The sequence below is a fragment of the Globicephala melas genome, chromosome 8, assembly GCF_963455315.2.
Source record: "Globicephala melas chromosome 8, mGloMel1.2, whole genome shotgun sequence".
NCBI lineage: Eukaryota > Metazoa > Chordata > Mammalia > Artiodactyla > Delphinidae > Globicephala > Globicephala melas.
Window position 1 is genome coordinate 87,586,439 of NC_083321.1, and position 21,892 is coordinate 87,608,330.

Here is a 21,892-nt window from a genome sequence, read left to right on the forward strand (position 1 = left end):
CAAAATGTAAATTAATTAATTTATAAAAAATAAACTCACAATAAAATTTGACTTTTGCCTTAATTTGATTCCATGAGAGAGAAAGCGTTGTGCTTCAAGATTGACCTGAAAAGAATCAGTACAATTGAGGGCCCAAGTCTTCATATGCTACTGTGCTCATTATTCTTTTGCAATTGAATTTATTCTGATTCATAACTGAGATGTGTCTGTGTGTTTTTTTTAAGATCTGTACACATATATAGAAACTGGGCCAAAAATCATGTTCTTTTACTTGTTTATCTTTACAAGTCTTGCTTGATTTGCTGTATTTGAAATTGGAAATATATTTTTTTCTAATGCATATTTTGTGTTATAACTACTAGACTCTTACTAGACACTGCAGACAGCATATTTTCATGCAACAGGATAAAGAAATTGCTGTGTATAGATGGAAGTCAATAGGATAGATATGAAAATAAAACACTCTAAAAATATTCTCTGCCATAAAGTTAGAATTCATGTGTGGAGCAGTTAAGGTAGGACCCTCCCACAAAGAACAAAATTTTGGGTTTTTTTACTGAAAAATCCAGGTAGTCAGGGGTCTAAATAACTTTTCCTAGGTCACTTAGCAGTGAGAAGTAGAAACAGCATGCATAATCAGGCTTGTCTGACTTCATAACTTTTTCTGCTATATTTTGATATCTTCCTAGGTACAAGGAAATCAGAGATTTATTTTACTTATTTGTTTTTTAAAGATACAACAATTTTTTGAAGTCATCAGTTTGTTTGCATCCATTACTATCATCAGATATTGCAGTCTGTTGGCTTCTATGTGTGGTTTATATGTAATGTTAGAAAAGTTTGACCATATTTGCTTTTAATTGTTGCTGAAAACTTAAAAGTAGAGTCACAGGAGTTGATTGTAAATAATCTTTAAAACTTTAAAGTCTGTAACTAAAAACTCATCTTCTCAGAAGATTGTGGTTTGTTTCAGTAGTTCCACATAGCTTGAAGAACTGATTCAGAGTCTAACAGATGCGAACAGTCTAATGTAGGGAAATTGCTGAAAGCACAATTAAATTGCCAGAGTATATACCACAAGCAACAATTTCCTTTAATTTTTGACAAACACCCAATTTGAAATGATTATATACTTACAAAAACAAACAGAAAAAAGCAAAATGTTTTAAAATCTATAGTTTCATATTCATAAATGTATCTCAAGGTTAAAAGTTTAATGTGATTTAATAGTATAAGTAATATTATAATCTAATATTTAAAATTAGGATAACCCATGTTATCCTAATTCAATATGGACCATACACCTAATCCATTTTCTATTAGTGTTTACAGTGTAAAGTGGTACATATATTAATGTGCTAAAGACTGTTTTTCAGGTTTTTATTTAATGGACCTTTACTTTCTTAATTATATTTTTTCCAAGAGTAGTTGGTTAGAACCAGCACAGGCTAAATTGACAAAGACTAGAGTCTTGATCTACAGTGAGATAGAGTTTTATTTTATAGTAATATTTTGTACTGATTAGAGGAAAGAAATGTTAGAGAAAAAGATGAATAGAGATTTGAATTTTGGGATGGAAAACTATGGATCTTCCAAGTATTTTGAAGAGAACAAATGAACCAATTTTGATTACCTTACTGGAGCTTCAGGATTCATAATGGTCACATTCCTGAAAACACGATCTCTCTTCAAATTTAGTAGTTAGAAATGTGAAGTCTTTGTAAATTTGTGGGTTAGGAACCTCTGACTGGGATTTAATTATCTGAGGTGGGGTGTTTTTTTCAGGCTATTTAAGCATAAAATATTAAATTGGCATCAGCCTTTTTACTTTACTCCCAGATTAGATTGATGAAATTACAAATTAAATCTTTTTAACATAACATTAAATATTTAATTGCATAAAGTATTAATCTTTTGGACTGTTACTCAGCTCCAGCTTGAAGGGATGCTAATAATTTCTGGCCGAAGAGCATTAAGCTTAAAGGTAGTCATTCAAAGATTCTGACATTCCTGAAATTTGAGAAGAGTCAGCTGGCTGGGTTTCTCCACTTTGATAAGAGGCTGGGAAAACTGCTCCTTATCCCTGGGGAAAGATAAGGGATGCCATGTGGTGGTGGTGGTGGTGGTGATAATGATGATGATGATGTTGATGTTGATGATATTGAGAGCAACTAAGATTTACTGAGCATTTATTATGTCACACACTGTGCTCTGAAATCTAGACTTACAATCTATAAAAGCAATATGAAAACACTGATTAATTATACCATTTAAATCTTGAAACCTACTTATTGGGGCTTCAGCTATACTTAATTCAGGGGTTGGTAGAAGATGACTCTTGAATTTTTGAGGTTGAGTGACTGTAAGATGATAGTTATAGTGACTTAGAAGGTGGTAATGAAGTTTATAAAAAGAAGGATGAGCTCAGTCTTGATAGCACTGCAGTAGCAGAAAGAAAAATCTGTTTAAATACACAATAGAGTAGCTGCTGAAAGGTCAGATGTGCTTGGCGGATCTGGAGGTTATTTTTATAAAATTTCTAATCAGGGAATGAAATCCTCCAAGGAAGAATTTCCTAACCTTGATTAAACTTAAGATTTTATAGACCCCCTTGAAATTGCAAATAAAATTTTATGTGTGTGTTTGTATGTAAGTATAATTTTCATTAGATTCTCAATAGAGTCTGTGACCAGAAAGTTCCAGGCCAGATGTTAAGACATATTTTGACTGGAGTGACTGAAGAGGTATCCCTGAGACAGGCAATGAATGAGAAGAGTATGAAAGAAAACTAAAATCATCCAGCTAAGAATAAAGCAGATCAAAGATTACCCACAGGAAGGTGAGAGTTAATTCTAAGAGGGAAGGAGTATAGGAAAAGAAAAGCAAAAAGCCAGAACTATACTATGATAGTTTTATGTTGTTAGAAGAGAAAGAAGAGCCAGTTAGTGAAAGAGATGGAGGAAAACCAGACAGACACGGAATCGAACAGGGAGAGATGTTTATTTTGGAAACCAGTTAAGTATAAAATATAATTGAAAGGTCATAAAAGATGAGAACTGAGGAAAGGTAATTGGCTTTAGCCTAGGGAAGTTGCCAGGAACTTTAGAGCAATGTTGGTGGAGTGTGAAACATATCATAAGGGGCTAATGGGTAGATAGTAGTTAGAAAAGGAAGGTAGCCTGAGTCAACCCCTGAAAATATAATAACAACAACAATAGTAATAATCATAGTTGAAATAATAGCAGCTAATGTTTTGAGCACTTGTGTGTGTCAAGGCACCATGAAAAGGTTTTTTTCTTTTTTAATTGCTTTTTTTTCATTTAATCTTTACGTGAGGTGGATTCTATTATTATTCCCCTTTTTGGATTACCAAATGAAGGTTTTGGGAGGTTAAGTAATTTGCTTAAGTTCACATAGTTAGCAAGTTCGTAAAGACAGAATTTGAACCCAGGCAGCCTGACTCCTGAGCCTTCAATCTTAACACCGTACTATTAAATACTAAAAGTATCTGCAATGCTGTAAAAGGAATGTGGAAGATTTCTATATAATGCTACGAAGTGGAGAAAAGAAGGGATAAACGTTTTTGTGTGAGATATATGTACATATTTTCACATATAAAATGAAACACAGAAAGGGTAAACCAAACACTAATAAAAACAGTTACCTATAGGCAGAGGAAGGAAACAGGGATGGAAGCAAGTCTTCTCAGACTATATCTTATTACATTGTTTGTTATTTATTTTTGGCTGTATTGGGTCTTGGTTGCTGCGCACGGGCTTTCTCTAGTTGCAGTGAGCGGGGGGCTACTCTTCCTTGCAGTGTGCGGGCTTCTCGTTGCAGTGGCTTCTCTTGTTGTGGAGCATGAGCTCTAGGTGCGCGGGCGTCACTAGTTGTTGCACACAGGCTCAGTAGTTGTGGCATGCAGGCTCAGTAGTTGTGGCTCACGGGCTTAGTTGCTCCGTGGCATGTGGGATCTTCCCCGGGCCAGGACTTGAACCCGTGTCCCCTGCATTGGCAGGCGGATTCTTAACCACTGTGCCATCAGGGAAGTCCCTTATTACATAGTTTTAACTTCAGCATCATATTAAACAACAGGTAAGTATTTTACATGATCAAAAAATAAGGTTAAATCAAACAGGAGAAAGAAAGATAACCCCTAATATTTGTAAACAAACACATAAATATACTATCTTTATATCATGTTAGCAACACAACACACAGAACTAGCTTTTAAGTAACTTTAAAAGGTAGTATTTAGATAAAACAGTATATTCTTAGGACAATATAATGTCAAGATAAAAAGAGCTGCAAAGAAATGTTAGCTTTTCAACTTCATCAGTAATTTTCTTGTTAGTAGTAGTATTAGTATAGCTATTTTGAAACTATTTCATGTATTGTAGGATAAAGCAAGTAATTTATGTTAATGTTAAGAACCAGGATCTTTTATGTAAGAGAAAAAGAAATACAAATATAAAAATCAAAGAAAACTAATTCCTATAATGCCAAATTTGAAAGGGAATGAATTCATTTATTTTTTTTTTCTCACTTATTTCCTAGTCTGTCCCTGAAAAGGCTTAGAAACAGTACCAACCCAGTAGTAGAAAGTGCCTTGAGCACCCAGATACCATTCCCCAGTAAAAACAACCAAGGCTTCTTGAAAAAAATTACTGATTCCTGGTTGGGGGCAGGAAGTATTCAAGATAAGCGTCAGACATTTTTATTATGCCAGAAGGCAACAAAGGCATTATTTCTGTGGTCATGTTTTAAAAAAAAAAAACAGTATAAAGGGGTTCCCACTGGTCAAAGATGGGAAAATTTGAGCATCAAAACGAGCGATGACTGTAGTTGATTGAAATAGTAGAACATGTAAAAATCCATGCAGTCATTATGATACTTTAGAGAATCATAAGAGAGAGAGAAAAAAAAGCAAGCTAAAAAATAAACACAAATCTTACTAGTTATCATTGGAAGTAGCTAGTGTGCCATCCTCTTACTCTGAAAATTGTTACTTAATGAGGAAGAATTAAGCATTCATACTTCTTGATCTGTTTTAGTTGTATTTCAGGATAACTAAATAGCCCTTACTGACAGCAGAAGAATTTCATCTAATAAATGTAGCAGGAATAAAACAAAATTAGAAACTCACAATTTCGTAACCCCAATGAAATAATTGATTAAGGTACCAATAAATATTAATATTAGTGCTGTGGTCTCAGTGTGGCCCCTGTTCCAATATCTTAAGCTTCCCCTGTGCACCTCTTAAAAATATATGAATTTCTGGGCCCTTTCCAACACCTACTTTATCAGGAACTCTGAAGGTAGGTCCCAGTAATTTGTTGTAACAAACCCACTAAGGGTTCTGATGTACACTGGAGCTTGAGGGCCATATTACAAGGAAAAGTGACGAGAATCTTTAATTGAAGGATCAAGGTATTACCACTCCCCCACCCCCGAACTCACTGATCAATCTTAGCATTCCTAAAAGCAGGAGAACCACATTATATTTATCCAAGTAGATGCGCCTATGACATATTCTCGCCACCCTCCAAAAAAAATTAAACCTGAATCTATTCTATACTTTATACTTGAATTCCAAATTATAGGAAATACGGAAGATAGAAGAATATGTTAAATAATATCATGAGGAAGCAAAGGACAAATCCAGAAATTCTATAGGACAGCTGACCCAGTTTCTTTAAGAAGTCAGTAGCATGGGGAAAAAAAAAGGAAGGTGGGGGTGTCAGTGGGGGGCTGTTCCAGAATAAAAGGATTGCAAAGACAAAATAAGCAAATACAAAATATACATCTTATTTGGATCCTGACTCAAATAAACCAGCTGGGGAGATTTGAATTCAAACTGCATATTAGATGGTATTAAAAGAGTTGTTCATTTTGTTAGGTGTGATAATGGTACTGTGGTTGTGTAAGAAAATGCCATTTATTTTAGAGATACGTAAAAAGTATTTAGGGTGAAACAAAATGATTTGCCTTAGGTTACTACAACAAAAAAGAAGAAGGAAGGAAAGGAGAGAGGGAAGAAGGAAGAAAAGGAAGGAAAAAAGGATAAATGAAGCAAGCATGGCAAAATGTTGATAACTTTTAAATCTGGAGGATTCATTATATTATTGGGTTGGCCAAAAGGTTCATTTGGTTTTTTCCGTAAGATGGCTCTGGAAGCACTTAGTTGTCCTTAACTTCATTCAAAACAATTTTGTTAGATTGTATGTGACAGTTGTCACATCAGCGTGCATTTTAAAAAGACTTATCAAAATTGGCGAATTTTTGTGTAGCCATTTTAATATTAAAGATGGAAGAAAAAAAGCAACATTTTCAGCATATGCTTTATTATTTCAAGAAAGGTAAAAACGCAGCCGAAATGCAAAAAAAGATTTGTGCAGTGTACAGAGGAGGTGCTGTGACTGATCGAACGTGTCAAAAGTGGTTTGCGAAGTCTCGTGCTAGAGATTTCTCACTGGACGATGCTCCACAGTCAGGTAGACCAGTTGAAGTTGATAGTGAACAAATTGAGACATTAATTGGGAACAATCAATATTGTACCACGCGGGAGATAGCTGACGTACTCAAAAGATCCAAATCAAGCTCTAAAAATCATTTTCACCAGCTTGGTTATGTTAATCACTTTGATATTTGGGTTCCACATAAGTTAAGCAAAAAAACCTTCTGGACCGTATATCCACATGCAATTCTCTACTTAAACGTAATGAAAACGTTCCTTTTTTAAAACAAATTGTGACGGGCTATGAAAAGTGGACACTACAATAATGTGAAATGGGGGGCTTCCCTGGTGGCACAGTGGTTGAGAGTCTGCCTGCCGATGCAGGGGACACGGGTTCGTGCCCCGGTCCGGGAAGATCCCACGTGCAGCGGAGCGGCTGGGCCCGTGAGCCATGGCCGCAGAGCCTGCGCGTCCGGAGCCTGTGCTCCGCAACGGGAGAGGCCACAGCAGTGAGAGGCCCGCGTACCACAAAAAAAAATAATAATTAAAAAATAATAATAATGTGAAATGGAAGAGATCATGGGGCAAACGAAATGAACCACCACCAACCATACCAAAGGCCAGTCTTCGTCCAAAGAAGGTGATGTGTATATGGTGGGATTGGAAGGGAGTCCTCTATTATGAGCTCCTTCCGGAAAACCAAATGATTAATTCCAACAAGTACTGCTCCCAATTAGACCAACCGAAGGCAGCACTCAACGAAAAGCGTCCGGAATTAGTCAACAGAAAATGCATAATCTTCCATCAGGATAATGCAAGACCACGTGTTTCTTTGGCAAAAACTTACAGCTTGGCTGGGAAGTTCTGATTCATCCGCCATATTCACCAGATGTTGCACCTTGGATTTCCATTTATTTAGGTCTTTACAAAATTCTCTTAATGGAAAAAATTTCAATTCCCTGGAAGACTGTAAAAGGCACCTGGAACAGTTCTTTGCTCAAAGAGATAAAAAGTTTTGGGAAGATAGAATTATGAACTTGTCTGAAAAACGGCAGAAGGTAGTAGAACAGAAGGGTGAATACATTGTTCAATAAACTTCTTGGTAAAAATGAAAAATGTCTCTTTTATTTTTACTTAAAAACCGAAGACACTTTTTGGCCGACCCAATATTTTCTCTACTTTCATTTATGTTTGAAACTTCTATAATAAAAAATTTTAAATTTAAAATGCAGAAATACTTATTAGGATATATTTATTCCTGTGCTAGCCTTTATCACAGTTTATTATAATTGCCTGTTTACTTGTCTATCCCAGTATTTCTCAAATTATCAGTATTTCTCAAATTATCAGTATTGAAACACCAATTTTTTTGATTGGCCTGTCTGTCACAGACCATGGTTTTTGTAAAAATACAATAAAAATCAGTTACCGTAAGAGCAAAATTGGGGGGTGGGGGAGGACATACAAAATATAGCCTTAAAGAGTTTTCTTATTAAAACCAACAAACATAAAATTAAATTTCACTTAACAATCAGAACAAATGTAAACATAGGAAAGAAGAATTTTTTAAACTGTATCCAGTCATCAAAAATACACACATAGGCAATTATTATAGAGAATTGCTATTACACTCATAAGGTTTTTTTTTTTAACATCTTTATTGGAGTATAATTGCTTTACAATGGTGTTAGTTTCTTCTGTATAACAAAGTGAATTAGCTATACATATACATTTATCCCCATTTCTCCTCCCTCTTGCATCTCCCTCCCACCCTCCCTATACCACCCCTCTAGGTGGACATAAAGCACCGAGCTGATCTCCCTGTGCCACGCAGCTGCTTCCCACTAGCTATCTGTTTTACATTTGGTAGTGTATATATGTCCATTGCCACTCTCTCACTTCGTCCCAGCTTACGCTTCCACCGCCCCATGTCCTCAAGTCCATTCTCTACATCTGTGTCTTTATTCCTGTCCTGCCCCGAGATTCTTCAGAACTTTTTTTTTCTTTAGATTCCATATATATGTGTTAGCGTACAGTATTGGTTTTTCTCTTTCTGACTTACTTCACTCTGTATGACAGTCTCTAGGTCCATCCACCTCACTGCAAATAACTCAATTTCATTTCTTTTTATGGCTGAGTAATATTCCATTGTATATATGTGCCACATCTTCTTTATCCAGTCGTCCAGTCAATGGGCATTTGGGTTGCTTCCATGACCTGGCTATTGTAAATAGTGCTGCAGTGAACATTGTGGTACATGACTCTTTTTGAATTATGGTTTTCTCGGGGTGTATGCCCAGTAGTGGGATTGCTGGGTCATATGGTAGTTCTATTTTTAGTTTTTTAAGGAACCTCCATACTGTTCTCCACAGTGGCTATATCAATTTACATTCTCACCAACAGTACAAGAGGGTTCCCTTTTCTCCACACCCTCTCCAGCATTTATTGTTTGTAGATTTTTTGATGATGGCCCTTCTGACCGATGTGAGGTGATATCTTGTAGTTTTGATTTGCATTTCTCTAATGACTAGTGATGTTGAACATCCTTTATGTGTTTGTTGGCAATCTGTATATCTTCTTTGGAGAAATGTCTGTTTAGGTCTTCTGCGCATTTTTGGATTGGGTTGTTTGTTTTGCTGATATTGAGCTGCATGAGCTGCTTGTAAATTTTGGAGATTAATCCTTTGTCAGTTGCTTCATTTGCAAATATTTTCTCCCATTCTGAGGGTTGTCTTTTCATCTTGTTTATGGTTTCCTTTGCTGTGCAAAAGCTTTTAAGTTTCATTAGGTCCCATTTGTTTATTTTTATTTCCATTTCTCTAGGAGGAGGTGGGTCAAAAAGGATCTTGCTGTGATTTATGTCATAGAGTGTTCTGCCTATGTTTTCCTCTAAGAGTTTTTATAGTGTCTGGCCTTACATTTAGGTCTTTAATCCATTTTGAGTTTATTTTTGTGTATGGTGTTAGGAAGTGTTCTAATTTCATTCTTTTACATGTAGCTGTCCAGTTTTCCCAGCACCACTTATTGAAGAGGCTGTCTTTTCTCCACTGTATATTCTTGCCTCCTTTATCAAAGATAAGGTGACCATATGTGTGTGGGTTTATCTCTGGGCATTCTATCCTGTTCCATTGATCGGTATTTCTGTTTTTGTGCCAGTACCATATTGTCTTGATTACTGTAGCTTTGTAATATCATCAGAAGTCTGGGAGCCTGATTCCTCCAGCTCCGTTTTTCTTTCTCAAGATCCTTTGGCTGTTCAGGGTCTTTTGTGTTTCCATACAAATTGTGAAATTTTTTGTTCTAGTTCTGTGAAAAATGCCATTGGTAGTTTGATAGGGATTGCATTGAATCTGTAGATTGGTTTGGGTAGTATAGTCATTTTCACAATGTTTATTCTTCCAATTCAAGAACATGGTATATCTCTCCATCTGTTTGTATCAACTTTAATTTCTTTCATCAATGTCTTATAGTTTTCTGCATACAGGTCTTTTGTCTCCTTAGGTAGGTTTATTCCTAGGTATTTTATTCTTTTTGTTGTAATGGTAAATGAAAGTGTTTCCTTAATTTCTCTTTCAGATTTTTCATCATTAGTGTATAGGAATGCAAGAGATTTCTGTGCATGAATTTTGTATCCTGCAACTTTACCAAATTCATTGATTAGCTCTAGTAGTTTTCTGGTAACATCTTTCAGATTCTCTATGTATAGTATATAAGTTTTTTCTGTTACCATAATTAAGTAGTTTTTTAATGTGAAATGTGTGCTTTTTGCATGTTCTCTTTAGACCTTGTGCATTAATTTGAGCTTGGATTGATAACAGTGCCCCTCAATGGGGATGATATACTAAACCTAAACTGATGTAATTTGCAGCCACAGGTTTTTGCCTCAGTTACTTTCTCATCTCTCAGCAAATAGTATAGTTTTGGAGGATGTTTACACTGCAGAAATCAAAGAGTGGGGAAGATCATAGATATGCTTAAATACTTGCTGAGATTTTCACTTAAGAAGTGAAAATACCATCTCTTTAAATAGTTGGTCTCTTAATCTCTGGAACATGGATGTTGTCATTTTTCTCACTGTGTGTTACAGGCTTATTGACATGTGATGACTGTAGCTTCAAACGGTAATTTTAGGTTCAGATATACCACACCTTTGTTTTTCAGACAGTCCCCTTCCTGCCAGGCTTCAAAGCTTTTTCACCCCCTTGGCTGTAGCGGTTCCAGTTTGGACTGATCGCTTCAAAAAACAATTACTGTAGATTCTACTGTGCTTCCCAAGACTCATTTTGTAGGCAATAGTTCAGGTTATTTTTCCACATGTATTAACTTGTACTTGTTCACATTGGATCTGTTAGGTTTCTCTGTGTTGTCGAAATCTCAAAAATCTTTCCCATTGACCCATTGATGCAGAATTTTCAACAGGAAGAAATTTTGTCTATTTGGAGAAGTCAATCATTTGTGAAAAAATTGTCTCATTTAATGATAGATACAGTTTAAGTAGCATTTGTGTGGAATATTAGGAAAGATATTACTAGCTAGCCAAAATATAATCCCTTACAGAAAACGTATTGCATTCCCCTTGGGAATTTCTGTTTGCCCAAGGATCCAATCCTTTATTAGATTTCCCAGCTCATCCAGTATAGAAATGAGGCTCTGGTTTACTCTTTTGAATAGAAAGCACACTGTTTACTTGCCAGTTTACTTAGACATAGTCGCTCTGATAACAGTTTGGACATTTTGGCTGAAAAGTCTACATATTAGTTCTTAAGTGATCCTTTTTTCCCCTTCACAAGTATGAATGGCTACTGTGTGTGCTCTGTAAAGGCAATGGGGAGTTGTGACGAGCTGATCATCTTGGTTTGTGATACTAGCAGATATAGAAAAATATACAAAATGTTCAGTTACATTTAAAGCCTATAACATGTAGAGTATAGCACTCCTACTCCACACTTTTATAATACTGTTTTTGGAGCGTTTCATGATACCATCCATATTAAGACACTAGTCAGACAAGTATTTAGTAAGTACTTCACTTGTGCTGTTTTGTGCATAGTGCTAAGCAGTGTGGGGAGTGCAGAAGAGAATGACATGGCCCCTATCCTCAGGAAGCTTAAATGATGGTATCTTTTATTTTCTTATACACAGAGTGTTAGAATTAGGGCTGTTTGTGTCTGCATGTGCACCCAGATGTGCACGCACATTGAGATATTATGATACATATACAGATAATTAAAGTGTGAGGCAGTGTGGTATAAGTGATAAGGAGTTCAGAGGAAAGAGATTACTACCTGAGTGATGAGGGACTGTTTTAGGGCAAAGTGGCATTTGAGCAGGGTTTTGGAAGGATAGTTAGGATTTCAGTAGGAGTCTAGTAAAGAAGCTTGTTACAGTTTTAAAACAGTTTTTTTCAAAGTTTCTAGTTCCAGATCAGCCATTCACTTACCAGTTGTCTGAATTCAGCCAGATTACTTAATGACTCTGATCTTCAGTTTCCTCATCTACAAAATGGGAATTAGAGTAGTAGTTATCATAGAGGGCTTTTAGGAAGATTAAGTGAGATACTGTGACATGAACATGCTTTATAAACTGTAAAGTACTTTACAAATGTTAGTAAATTTTATAATAAATATTGAGGATGGCATGAGCCAAGGCATGGAATTTAAAAACTAGTAAAACCAAAGCCTGGAGCAGAAAATATGTGAAGGTGACTATAAATATTCATTCATTCATACAGTTCCTAACTTCATAAAATAATCTTAAATAGGAAAGCGTTTCAAGGTTTATGTTGACCCCCTTTCCCTCAAAAGACCATTTCAGAGGGCTTTTAGATCTTCAGGTAAAACTTGAATAAATTGTTTTTAGTTTTATTGAATTCATACAGAATTAATTCATACAGAATTAATTTTCAAATAAACTGCTTTAATAGATATTATAACATAGCACAAAAATAGCTAATGTATCTTGCACAGTATATTTCTTTAAAGAACATGGTTTTGAGAACAAGTCTGCATGTTTTGGGGTATATCAGAATTGCTCCACTGATTAGGAGAACAGGGTGAGAATTATTTAAGTTACTTTCAGGGACCATCGTATCTCCTTTTACAGGTGGTTTGTACAATAACTTCATGAATGGTTGTTTAAAGGAAAGATATCCCTCTTCTGATGAGATGTCAGAATTTATTCATGTTCTTTGTTTTAAATAAATTTTATTTTTAAAATGTGGTTAGGAAAAATATTCAATAAATTTTTCAACAAAGAACAGAGAGAGTGTTTGGGCTTTAAAAGACATTTTTTTAATTGAAGTATAGTTGATTTATAATATGATTATTGCAGGTTTACAACATATTGATTCAGTATTTTTACAGATTTACCCCATTTAAAGTTATTACAAAATATTGACTATATTTCCCTGTGCTGTACAATATATCCTGGTTGCTTGTTTATTTTATACATGATAGTTTGTATCTCTTAACCTAAAAAAGCATTTTGAATTGTACTGTGGATATTATGCCAGTTGCTATTGTCTGGTCTTGGGCTCTCTCCACGTATCTGGGCTCCAGTGAAAATATGATTAGAATTACTTTTCTCAGGGCAAGGAACTTGGAAAACAGCGTTTTACTTGAACACTAACTCTCATTATTAAAAGAACTCTTTTTGTTGTTTGTTTACTGTATGATATCACTTATATGTGGAATCTAAAAAATACAAGAAACTAGTGAATATAACAAAAAAGAAGCAGACTCAGATATAGGGAACAAAGTAGTGATTACCAGTGGGGAGAGGGAAGGAGGGAGGGGCAATATAGGGGTAACAGGATTAAGAGATACAGACTATTAGGTATAAAACAATCTACCAGGATATATTGTACAACACGGGGAATATAGCCTATATTTTATAGGCTAACTATAAATGGAGTATAACCTTTAGAAATTGTGGATTACTATATTGTACACCTGTAACTTACATGATATTGTACATCTACTATACATCAATTAAAAAAAAAAGGACCAACCCTCTCATTTTATGATTGAGGAAGTTGAGGCACAGAGAGGAAAAGGCACTTAGCCAAGACCTTGAACTTGAGTCTCTGTGTGCTGTATTTCCTTTCATTCATTCTTTTATTGTTATTGTTATTAACTAATTTTGAGATGCTAAAAAGCACTTTTTGAGAGGAAAAAAAAGAATCCTGAATACTAATAGTGGGGTTTTTTGGTGTGTGTGAATAATTCTCAATTCTTTCTTCTTTTACAGACTACCTTGCTAACCACGGCCGGTTAAATGAGTCTGAGGCGAGGCGCAAATTCTGGCAAATCCTGTCTGCTGTTGATTACTGTCATGGTCGGAAGATTGTGCACCGTGACCTCAAGGCTGAAAATCTTCTGCTGGATAACAACATGAATATCAAAATAGCAGGTAACTGGGACACAGCTGGCTCTAACGTGATCAGATATGAGCCGTGGCACTCAGGGTGCAGAAACAGACCTTCAGGCAGAGATTCAGGAGCCTCCACCCATGACATCAAGCTCTCTCAGAATGTATTTTATTCATTTCCTTAGTCCTATGTGTAATAATGAAAAGTAAGGGAAATAAGTTCCTTATCAACGCACACTGTGGCAGGACTACGACTGGGGTCTGATTTGTATCCTCAGTCTGATTTGTGTTCAGGCCCCTTTGTGGCACTCCACTGAGTGTGTGATGATTGGAGGGGCTGATAGGGCTGGAGGAGTAGCATAGGTTGCTGGTGCTCTACCCTGCTCTCTTAATTATGACTGGTGGCTGCAAAGAGATTGTAGACAGAAGAATGACAAAGGAGGTAACGGCAGTAGAATGAGAAGCACCTTGCCTTCTTCTGATACAATAGGGTTTTGATTTATAACATGGTGACTAAGGATTATTTTGCTAGTTTTCCTCCTACCCTTTTCACAATTCGCAAAATCTTTTATAAATATTTTATATTCCAAGTTTCCTTTTTCACATGGTCAAAACTCTCATTCAGTCAATAAATATTTATGTGTCAGGTACTGTGCTATGCTAGGTACTAAGGATACAAATCAAAAAGTCATTTCCTGTGATCTTAAAAGTCTGGTGCGGAAATAAGAATAATGAAAATACAATATAATAGTTGCCAAAAAATATATGTACAGAGTGCAATAGGAATATAGATGTAGGAACATCAGTCTATCTGAGAAGTCAGGAAGCTGCACAAAGAAGGAACTCTTTGAACTAGGCTTGAGAGATGAGTTAGAAGCTTGCCAGGGAGGTAAACAGAAGTAGGACAGGTGAACTATGTAAATAACCACAGGTACAAGAGAGAGAAAGAGATTGAAATTGTAATGGTGGGGAACCATTGCTCAATATTAGTTAAATGTAAGATCTGTAGTTATGGGGGATTGATACAGGAAGAGCAGGTAGGCGAAGATCAGAATATGAAGGTCTTGAAGGCCATGAAAAAGATTTTAGAGTTTAGTCTGTAGGTAATAGGGAGCATAGCCTATTGGAAATTTTAAGGCGGGGATGGAGATGAAGTGGGACTGGGACAAGATGATTAGATTTGCATGTTAGAAAGATGTCTCTCTGTCCACAGAGTGAAGATAGGTGGGAGATGGGGGTGAGACTGAAGACAGGAAGACTAATCAGGAACCTAATGCAGTATTCCAATTAAGAAAATGTGGGTGTGTGCTAGAGTACAGCAGTAGAGGTTGTAGGTGTGGGAAGGAGAGAGAGAGATTTATTCTGGTTAGGGTTTGGAAGAAAATAAGGGGCACAGAGCAAAAGCTTAGCAAAGTTGTAAGCGGTGGTGTTTTGTCTTAGGGTATTAAAGAGGGACAGAGGCATCCACATGAGAGAAGCTGACCAAGAAGTGGTTGACTAGCTAGGTTGGATACTCACTGGACTCACTAAGTTTAGGGAGAAAACAACTGCCTTAGTTTGCTGCACTGTGGTATAAAATATAAGTGAAAAGCCTCTGATTTGTACATTTAACTGGTTTATTTCTATGCCATTTATCATTCATTTTCAACTTGGGCATTTTAGAGAAGGCAAATAATTTTTACTTACTTTAACTTTTACTTACTTTAATTTTAATAATTAATTTTAAACGCCAATGTCACATTTGTTTCAGGGAAGTAATGGATTTTTCATTCTGTAGTCTGTGATTTTTTTTTTTTTCCTAATGGAATTGCCTGAATAAGACTGTTTTTTAAGTTAATTTGCTACATTCCCATTATATATGAAGATTTATACTGATTTATCTTTTTTGTTTTAAAAATACAGTATTAGTGTTTCTGTAATTTATAATGTGTGTTCATTTCTCCCAGTTTTCCTTCTTCTTTTGGCCCTTCCATTGGTCTCATTCATTTCACTCCTTTTTGCAAACTTTCTGTAGTGCACTTCACTGTAATTTTTTGTTTACTTCTCCTTGAAAGCATCAGCTGCCCTAAAATTGTCCTTCTCAGAGAGGACTCTTGTTTTTTTGAAGTTCTTTACTCTGTAGAAAGAAGGGGAAACCCCTGCTTCACCTTTACATTCCTTTATTGCCAAAACAAAACTTGCACCAAAAACAATACCTTAAAGGAGTTCTGGGAGTCATTTCAGGCAGAGAAAGAAAGGTTAGAGGTGGGAGTCATATGCTATAGGAATTACAGTGTCAAAATAGAACATCAAAAAACCTTGCAAACAAAATATGCAGAACATTCCATTAAGGTTATAACCAAGTTTTGCCTGGCTGTAATAATGTCTTCTATAATTCTAGCCTATAGTATAGGTAGATAAACCCAGTATTTCTGTCATTATGTGAAATCTAATTATTTGTTTGTTTTTGCTATTTTTATTTTTGAATATCTGAAATTCAAGGCCTTCTAATTTTTATCTAGAAGACAGATAAAATCTCAGAGACCTAAAGTTGTTCTCTCTGGTTAAGCTAGTATCACAGCTAACATTTATTGAGCCTTCATTATTTGCAGGTACTCTGTTTTCAGATGAAAAAACTGAAACACAAAGAGATTAAATAACTTCCTAAGGCAGTTCAGATAACAAGTAGCAGACCTGGAATTCAAGCCTAGATCTCTCTGACCACAGTATCTGGCTTCTTCCACTGCACCATGTTGTATTTTCTAAACATTGTTTTTCAGTTATTCCTCAAGGAGTACTCACTAACTGAATTTTGGGTTCCATCATTCTATATTTATACATTTAGTGTCCTTAATTCCATATCTCACAAGTAGATACACACACACACACACATACATGTACACGCAGTATAGCTAAGTGTTCAAATTTCTTATTGCCCACATTTTTTTCACTGTCATCCTCACCACCATTTACCCCAAATTTTAGCAAATGTTTATTAAGTATCTACTATGCTCCTGGGCTAAATCCTGGAGATTCAAATATTTCAAGACAAAAACAACAGCAATACAAAAACACTCAACTCTGCTCTTACCTTAAGGAGTTAATCCAGAACCAGACCTTTAAGTAAATATAACATAAAAAGATAACTGTCATACAGGCTATGAGGCTGGGAGGACGACTAACTTGCCTGGAAGAATCAGGGAAATTATTAGCTAAGACTTGATTAAGAAGGAGGCATTTGTGGTGGGATTGGGGGAGAGAAGGAGAAAGGAGGAGAGTTTGTTGAGGGGGTGAGGTAGGGATGGCAGCTCTAGGCAAATGGATCAGCACATGCAAAGGCAGGCAGCCCAGAGAACTCAAAGTGTGTAGGGAAACTACAGACCAGGGCTAGTGGAGCATAAGTGCCAGTGAGGAATGATAGGAAAAGAGCCTGGACAGGTAGGCAGAGCCAGATCATGGAGGATTCCACATGTCATCAGAAGTTTAGATGTGTTCCAATGCTGTAAAAGAACTTCTCCAGGGTATTTGTTTTAATCCATAGATTTTTATAACTTTTTTATGGCCCTGCTTCCCTTTAAAAATATCATCTTCTGATCTCTGAGGATTCTTCTTGAATTTAAAGAAATCTAATACATGTAGGAAAGATGGGGCTCCATGGAAAAATTACAAAACCTCAGAATAAAATACAGAATTATTCTCTCAAATTATACTATCTCTGTTTATTCTGCTTATGAAGATCTCTTTAATTGCTAAATGGGCTGAATAAATGAACTGTTTTAACCATCTTGTATGTTGAAGTTGAAGAGAAGTGCAAACCAAAACTAGATTTAAATTAAAACATTTGTCTCTTTATAAGACAGAAAATGGAATAGAAGTATCAGACGTGGTTCATTTTAATAAATACAGAAACTTGGTTTTGCAATCAGCTTCTCGTTTATGCTCCTCCAGCGGGTAAAAACGTCAGACACTGGTGGGCCATGAATTCATCCACACCTGTGTGTGCTCATCGCCTCAATTATGAGACCTACAGCCATCGCAAAATACGAGTGTTAGGATATTCAGAGTAAGAGGCAGAATGCAAAGAAATTTTGGCTTTCATTAGTTTTTTTTTTATATATAAATGTATTTATTTATTTTTGGCTGCATTGGGTCTTCGTTGCTGTGTGCAGGCTTTCTCTAGTTGCAGTGAAGCGGGAGCTGCTGTTCATTGCGGTGCACGGGCTTCTCACTGTGGTAGCTTCTCTTGTTGCGGAGCACGGGCTCTAGGCGCGCGGGCTTCAGTAGTTGTGGCACACAGGCTTAGTTACTCTGTGGCATGTGGGATCTTCCCGGACCAAGGCTCGAACCCATGTCCCCTGCATTGGCAGGCAGATTCTTAACCACTGCACCACCAGGGAAGTCCCTTTCATTGATTTTGATAATTGCAGTACTGTTTCCTCCACGCTATTTTGACTATGACTATTTAGGCATTAACTTGAGAGTAAATAGATGAAGGACATTTAGTTTTATTCTTCAACTTTCCTAATCTGAAATGTTTATAATGAATACTTAGATAAGAATTAATATGTATGAATTACTCGGAGGAGGTTTTCAGAAAATATCACAATTCAAACAAGGCTTCTCATAAAGAATGTGGAGTTTGATATCAGACAGTACTGGTACAAATTCTGGCTGTGCCATTAGTAGCTGTGTGACCTTGGGCTGATTAATTAACCTCACTGAGCCTAGGTTTCCAAATCTGTTAAACAGAGATTAATCCATTTCTCAGGAACATTGTAGGGATTAGTGATAATGTTAGACACAGAGAGGTCATAGGTAAGATTATGGGCTCTAGAGCCAGGCTACCTGGATTTGAACCCTGGCACTGCACTTACTAGCTGCATGACCTTGGACACATTACCTAACCTCTCTGTCCTCAGTTTCCTTATCAGTTAAGAGGGAATGACAGAAGTTCATATCTCATAGTGGTTATTAGTTAATATTTGCAAAGTTCTTAGAACAGTGCCTGGTACATAGTTAGTGCTAGCTAAGATTTTGTTAAATAAATTGGGGGCTTTTGTTTTGCTTTTTAATATATTTATTTATTTACTTATCTATTTTGGCTGTGCTGGGTCTTAGTTTCGGCATGCAGACTTCTCAGTTGCAGCATGTGGACTTCTCAGTTGCGGGATGCAGACTCTTAGTTGCGACATGAGGGCTCCTTAGTTGTGGCATGTGAACTCTTAGTTGTGGCATACATGCGGGATCTAGTTCCCCGACCAGGGATTGAACCCAGGCCCCCTGCATTGGGAACATGGAGTCTTACCCACCAGGGACCACCAGGGAAGTCCCAAATAAATTGTTAATTAAGGTTCCTGGCACCATGTAAACACTCATAAAAGGTAGCTATTATTTGTATTCAGTGTATAATTGATTCCATGTGAAAACAAATTCTGAAAAGTTTGATAGCCATATAACCCCCCCACCGTGTCTTTTTTTTTTAATTACCAAGGTTTAAAGCCTTATTAATACAAATCTCAGAGGTACAAGGAAAGTTTATCATTTATATTCTAAATTGTCTCTGCTTGATGTAAATTAATTTTTTTTCCCCTTGGAGGAACCTTCAGTGTAATTAGTAATGTGATATAAGCCTGATTAATCTGACCTGTGCATCACAAGTCACTTGTCTTTAGCCCAAGAGGAATGCTTCCTTTCTGAATTGACCTATGATCTCTGAGTAGCCCATCATCTCTCATGACTGCTTCTAACAACCTTCCTGCTTATTAGAAGACCTTGAGACAGGGTTTCTGTATATATAATTCTAGTTTTGTGCCCTGGAACCGAAAAAGGGTGGGAGAGGCTGAAGCAGGTTTTGTTAGTGAAATATTTATTAAAAGTCTTCCATTTGTTATCCTCCTGCCACTAGTATTATGTAAAATGTGCAAAGAGCTTTTGCATCAGCAAACACAATGAGACCTTGTCTTTATCCTTCAAGCCTACTTAGCACTAGCCGCACATTAAGCCTGGAATATGGAAGACAGCTCAAAGGGTTTTGTTTCCTTTTGTTTTGTGTTTCCCCTCTTCACCTCCCTCCGCCTCCCCCACTCCATTTTGGGCTGAGGAAGAGCGTTTACTTGCTTCTTAGCTCACTGAACTCTCTCATTGAACAAATAGATGTCTCACAGTGGTCAGCAGAATCACATTTCATCTCAACTGTGATGATTGTTCTTGTGTCCTCTTGTCAGGTAGGGAGGGAGTGACTGGTGTTTGGAAGTAAACTGTGCAGCTGGCCTCTTGCTGGTGGGCAACAAGGTATGCAGTGACGTCAGCGTTGGCTGATCGGTATTCAGTTTGTGCAGTGGGTCAGCTCCGTCTCCACACTCTACTACCTTTCATTTGTCCGCTTTCATTTCCTCATAATTGTCTTCTTCGTTCCTATTATAATAACTACAAAAGATGTGTAACTCTTCAGCAAGACTGGATATCTGAATTCTGCTGGTAATTTTAGAAACAAGGATAAATTTAACCCTAAAACCATCTGCTTCTCTGTAGGAGGATTTTTAAAATTATAAATTAGACATTATAACACACTGCTGGAGATTAAAAATTGCCTTGGTTGTGTTGATTCCTAGAAATCATTTACTTTCTCTTAGCTTGAAGACTGGTTTTCAATGTTTTGGTTGCTTTTTTCCTTTTTAAAATAATGATTTAAATTGTTTACCTAACGACTTCTATTTAGTCTTTGTTATTTAAATATTAAATCTTGAAAGTATTTAGTAATTATAATTATTTTGCAACAATAAACAGCGACAAACTGTTTAACACCTGTATCTTTTTCAAAACCTCCGTTTCATTCTTTATTTCCCGGCTACTGGAAGAGTGGTCTGGGGACCAGCATGAGCATCACTTGGGATGTCTGTTAGAAGTGCAGACTCTCAAGCCCACCCCTCGGCCTACTGAATCAGAATCTGCATTTTAGCAGGTTCCCCAGATGATTTGTATGCATGCTAATGTTTGATCTATTTCACTCCGACAGTATTCACTAATGTGCTTTGTTCCCATCAGACAGTAATCAGCTTATTTACTCTGTGTAAGGAAGGCCCTGTTATTCCTAAAACGTTAGCCCTTTGCTAATGACGATTGGGCACTGATAATTTATGTGATTTAGTGACGACAGTAATAATAATTGATTTTTGTTATCATGAAGATTCAGGTCAGTCACTTTCAAAATATAAAGCAGAAAACAATAATAGTAGTTCTAATACTGTTTTCAAATATATCCATGGTCTGTTACTAGTTAGATAAGAGGTAATTAGAAGACTCAGCTTTTAAGGCCAAGTTGATTTCCATGAGTCAGTCAACACTAATTAATGTGGTTAGAGACTCTACCCCAAACACTCTCTTCTATCAACATTTTAGGCCACACAGAAACCAGGTGAGAAAATATGGATATATCAGGAAATCTCAAAACTAACGTTAAAGTAAAAACTTGGAGTACATGCCTTAGCGTTGTAGGGATAGGAACATAAATCATCTTCACATGAAAAGGACAAGATGTGTCTATTTTAACACATTCTTAAAATCAATATAGATTTCTAAAATGAATGTAAGTGTATATTTGACATTTACTTTGCAAACATCTTAATTATTCCCATTCATTTATTAAGGATGCTTTTAACATAGCATTCAATATTGTAGAGATGAGAAAGCCCTCACTTGTCGACTTCTGCTAGCAGAGGGATAAATTAGAAAATCTCTCATCTCTATATAATGTAAAGAATTTTTCCTGGGTTTATAACAGCCTTATCTCCAATTTTAAGTTGGATTAAACTTCTCTGACTATGAGGCCTTACAACAAAAAAAATAAAAACAACTTCTCTGACTAGTGACGTTCTTAGAACATCTGTGGTATAGTAAAAAAAAAAGAACACCTGGCTTGGAGTTCAAAGGCCCTGTATTTGAATACTGGCTAAGCTACTTGCAGCTGTAGATATTTGGGCAATTCGGTTAACTACTTTCAGTTTCCCCCTTTGTAAGGTAAGGACATTCATACCTCACAGGGCTGTCATCATGATTAAATGAGATAATATATACAAAAATACCAAGTGT

At 36.4% G+C, this 21,892-nt stretch overlaps 1 protein-coding gene across 3 annotated transcripts in view; it reads left to right on the forward strand.

The window, feature by feature from the left end:
- The window catches only part of SIK2 (salt inducible kinase 2), a 126,724-nt gene that overhangs the window by 70,202 nt on the left and 34,630 nt on the right, over nucleotides 1-21,892 (forward strand). For all 3 annotated transcript variants that reach the window (XM_030836685.2, XM_030836691.2, XM_030836718.2), the window contains exon 4: nucleotides 13,706-13,867. In XM_030836685.2, the coding sequence (XP_030692545.1) occupies nucleotides 13,706-13,867 (162 nt within the window). The remainder of the gene's footprint in view (nucleotides 1-13,705; nucleotides 13,868-21,892) is intronic.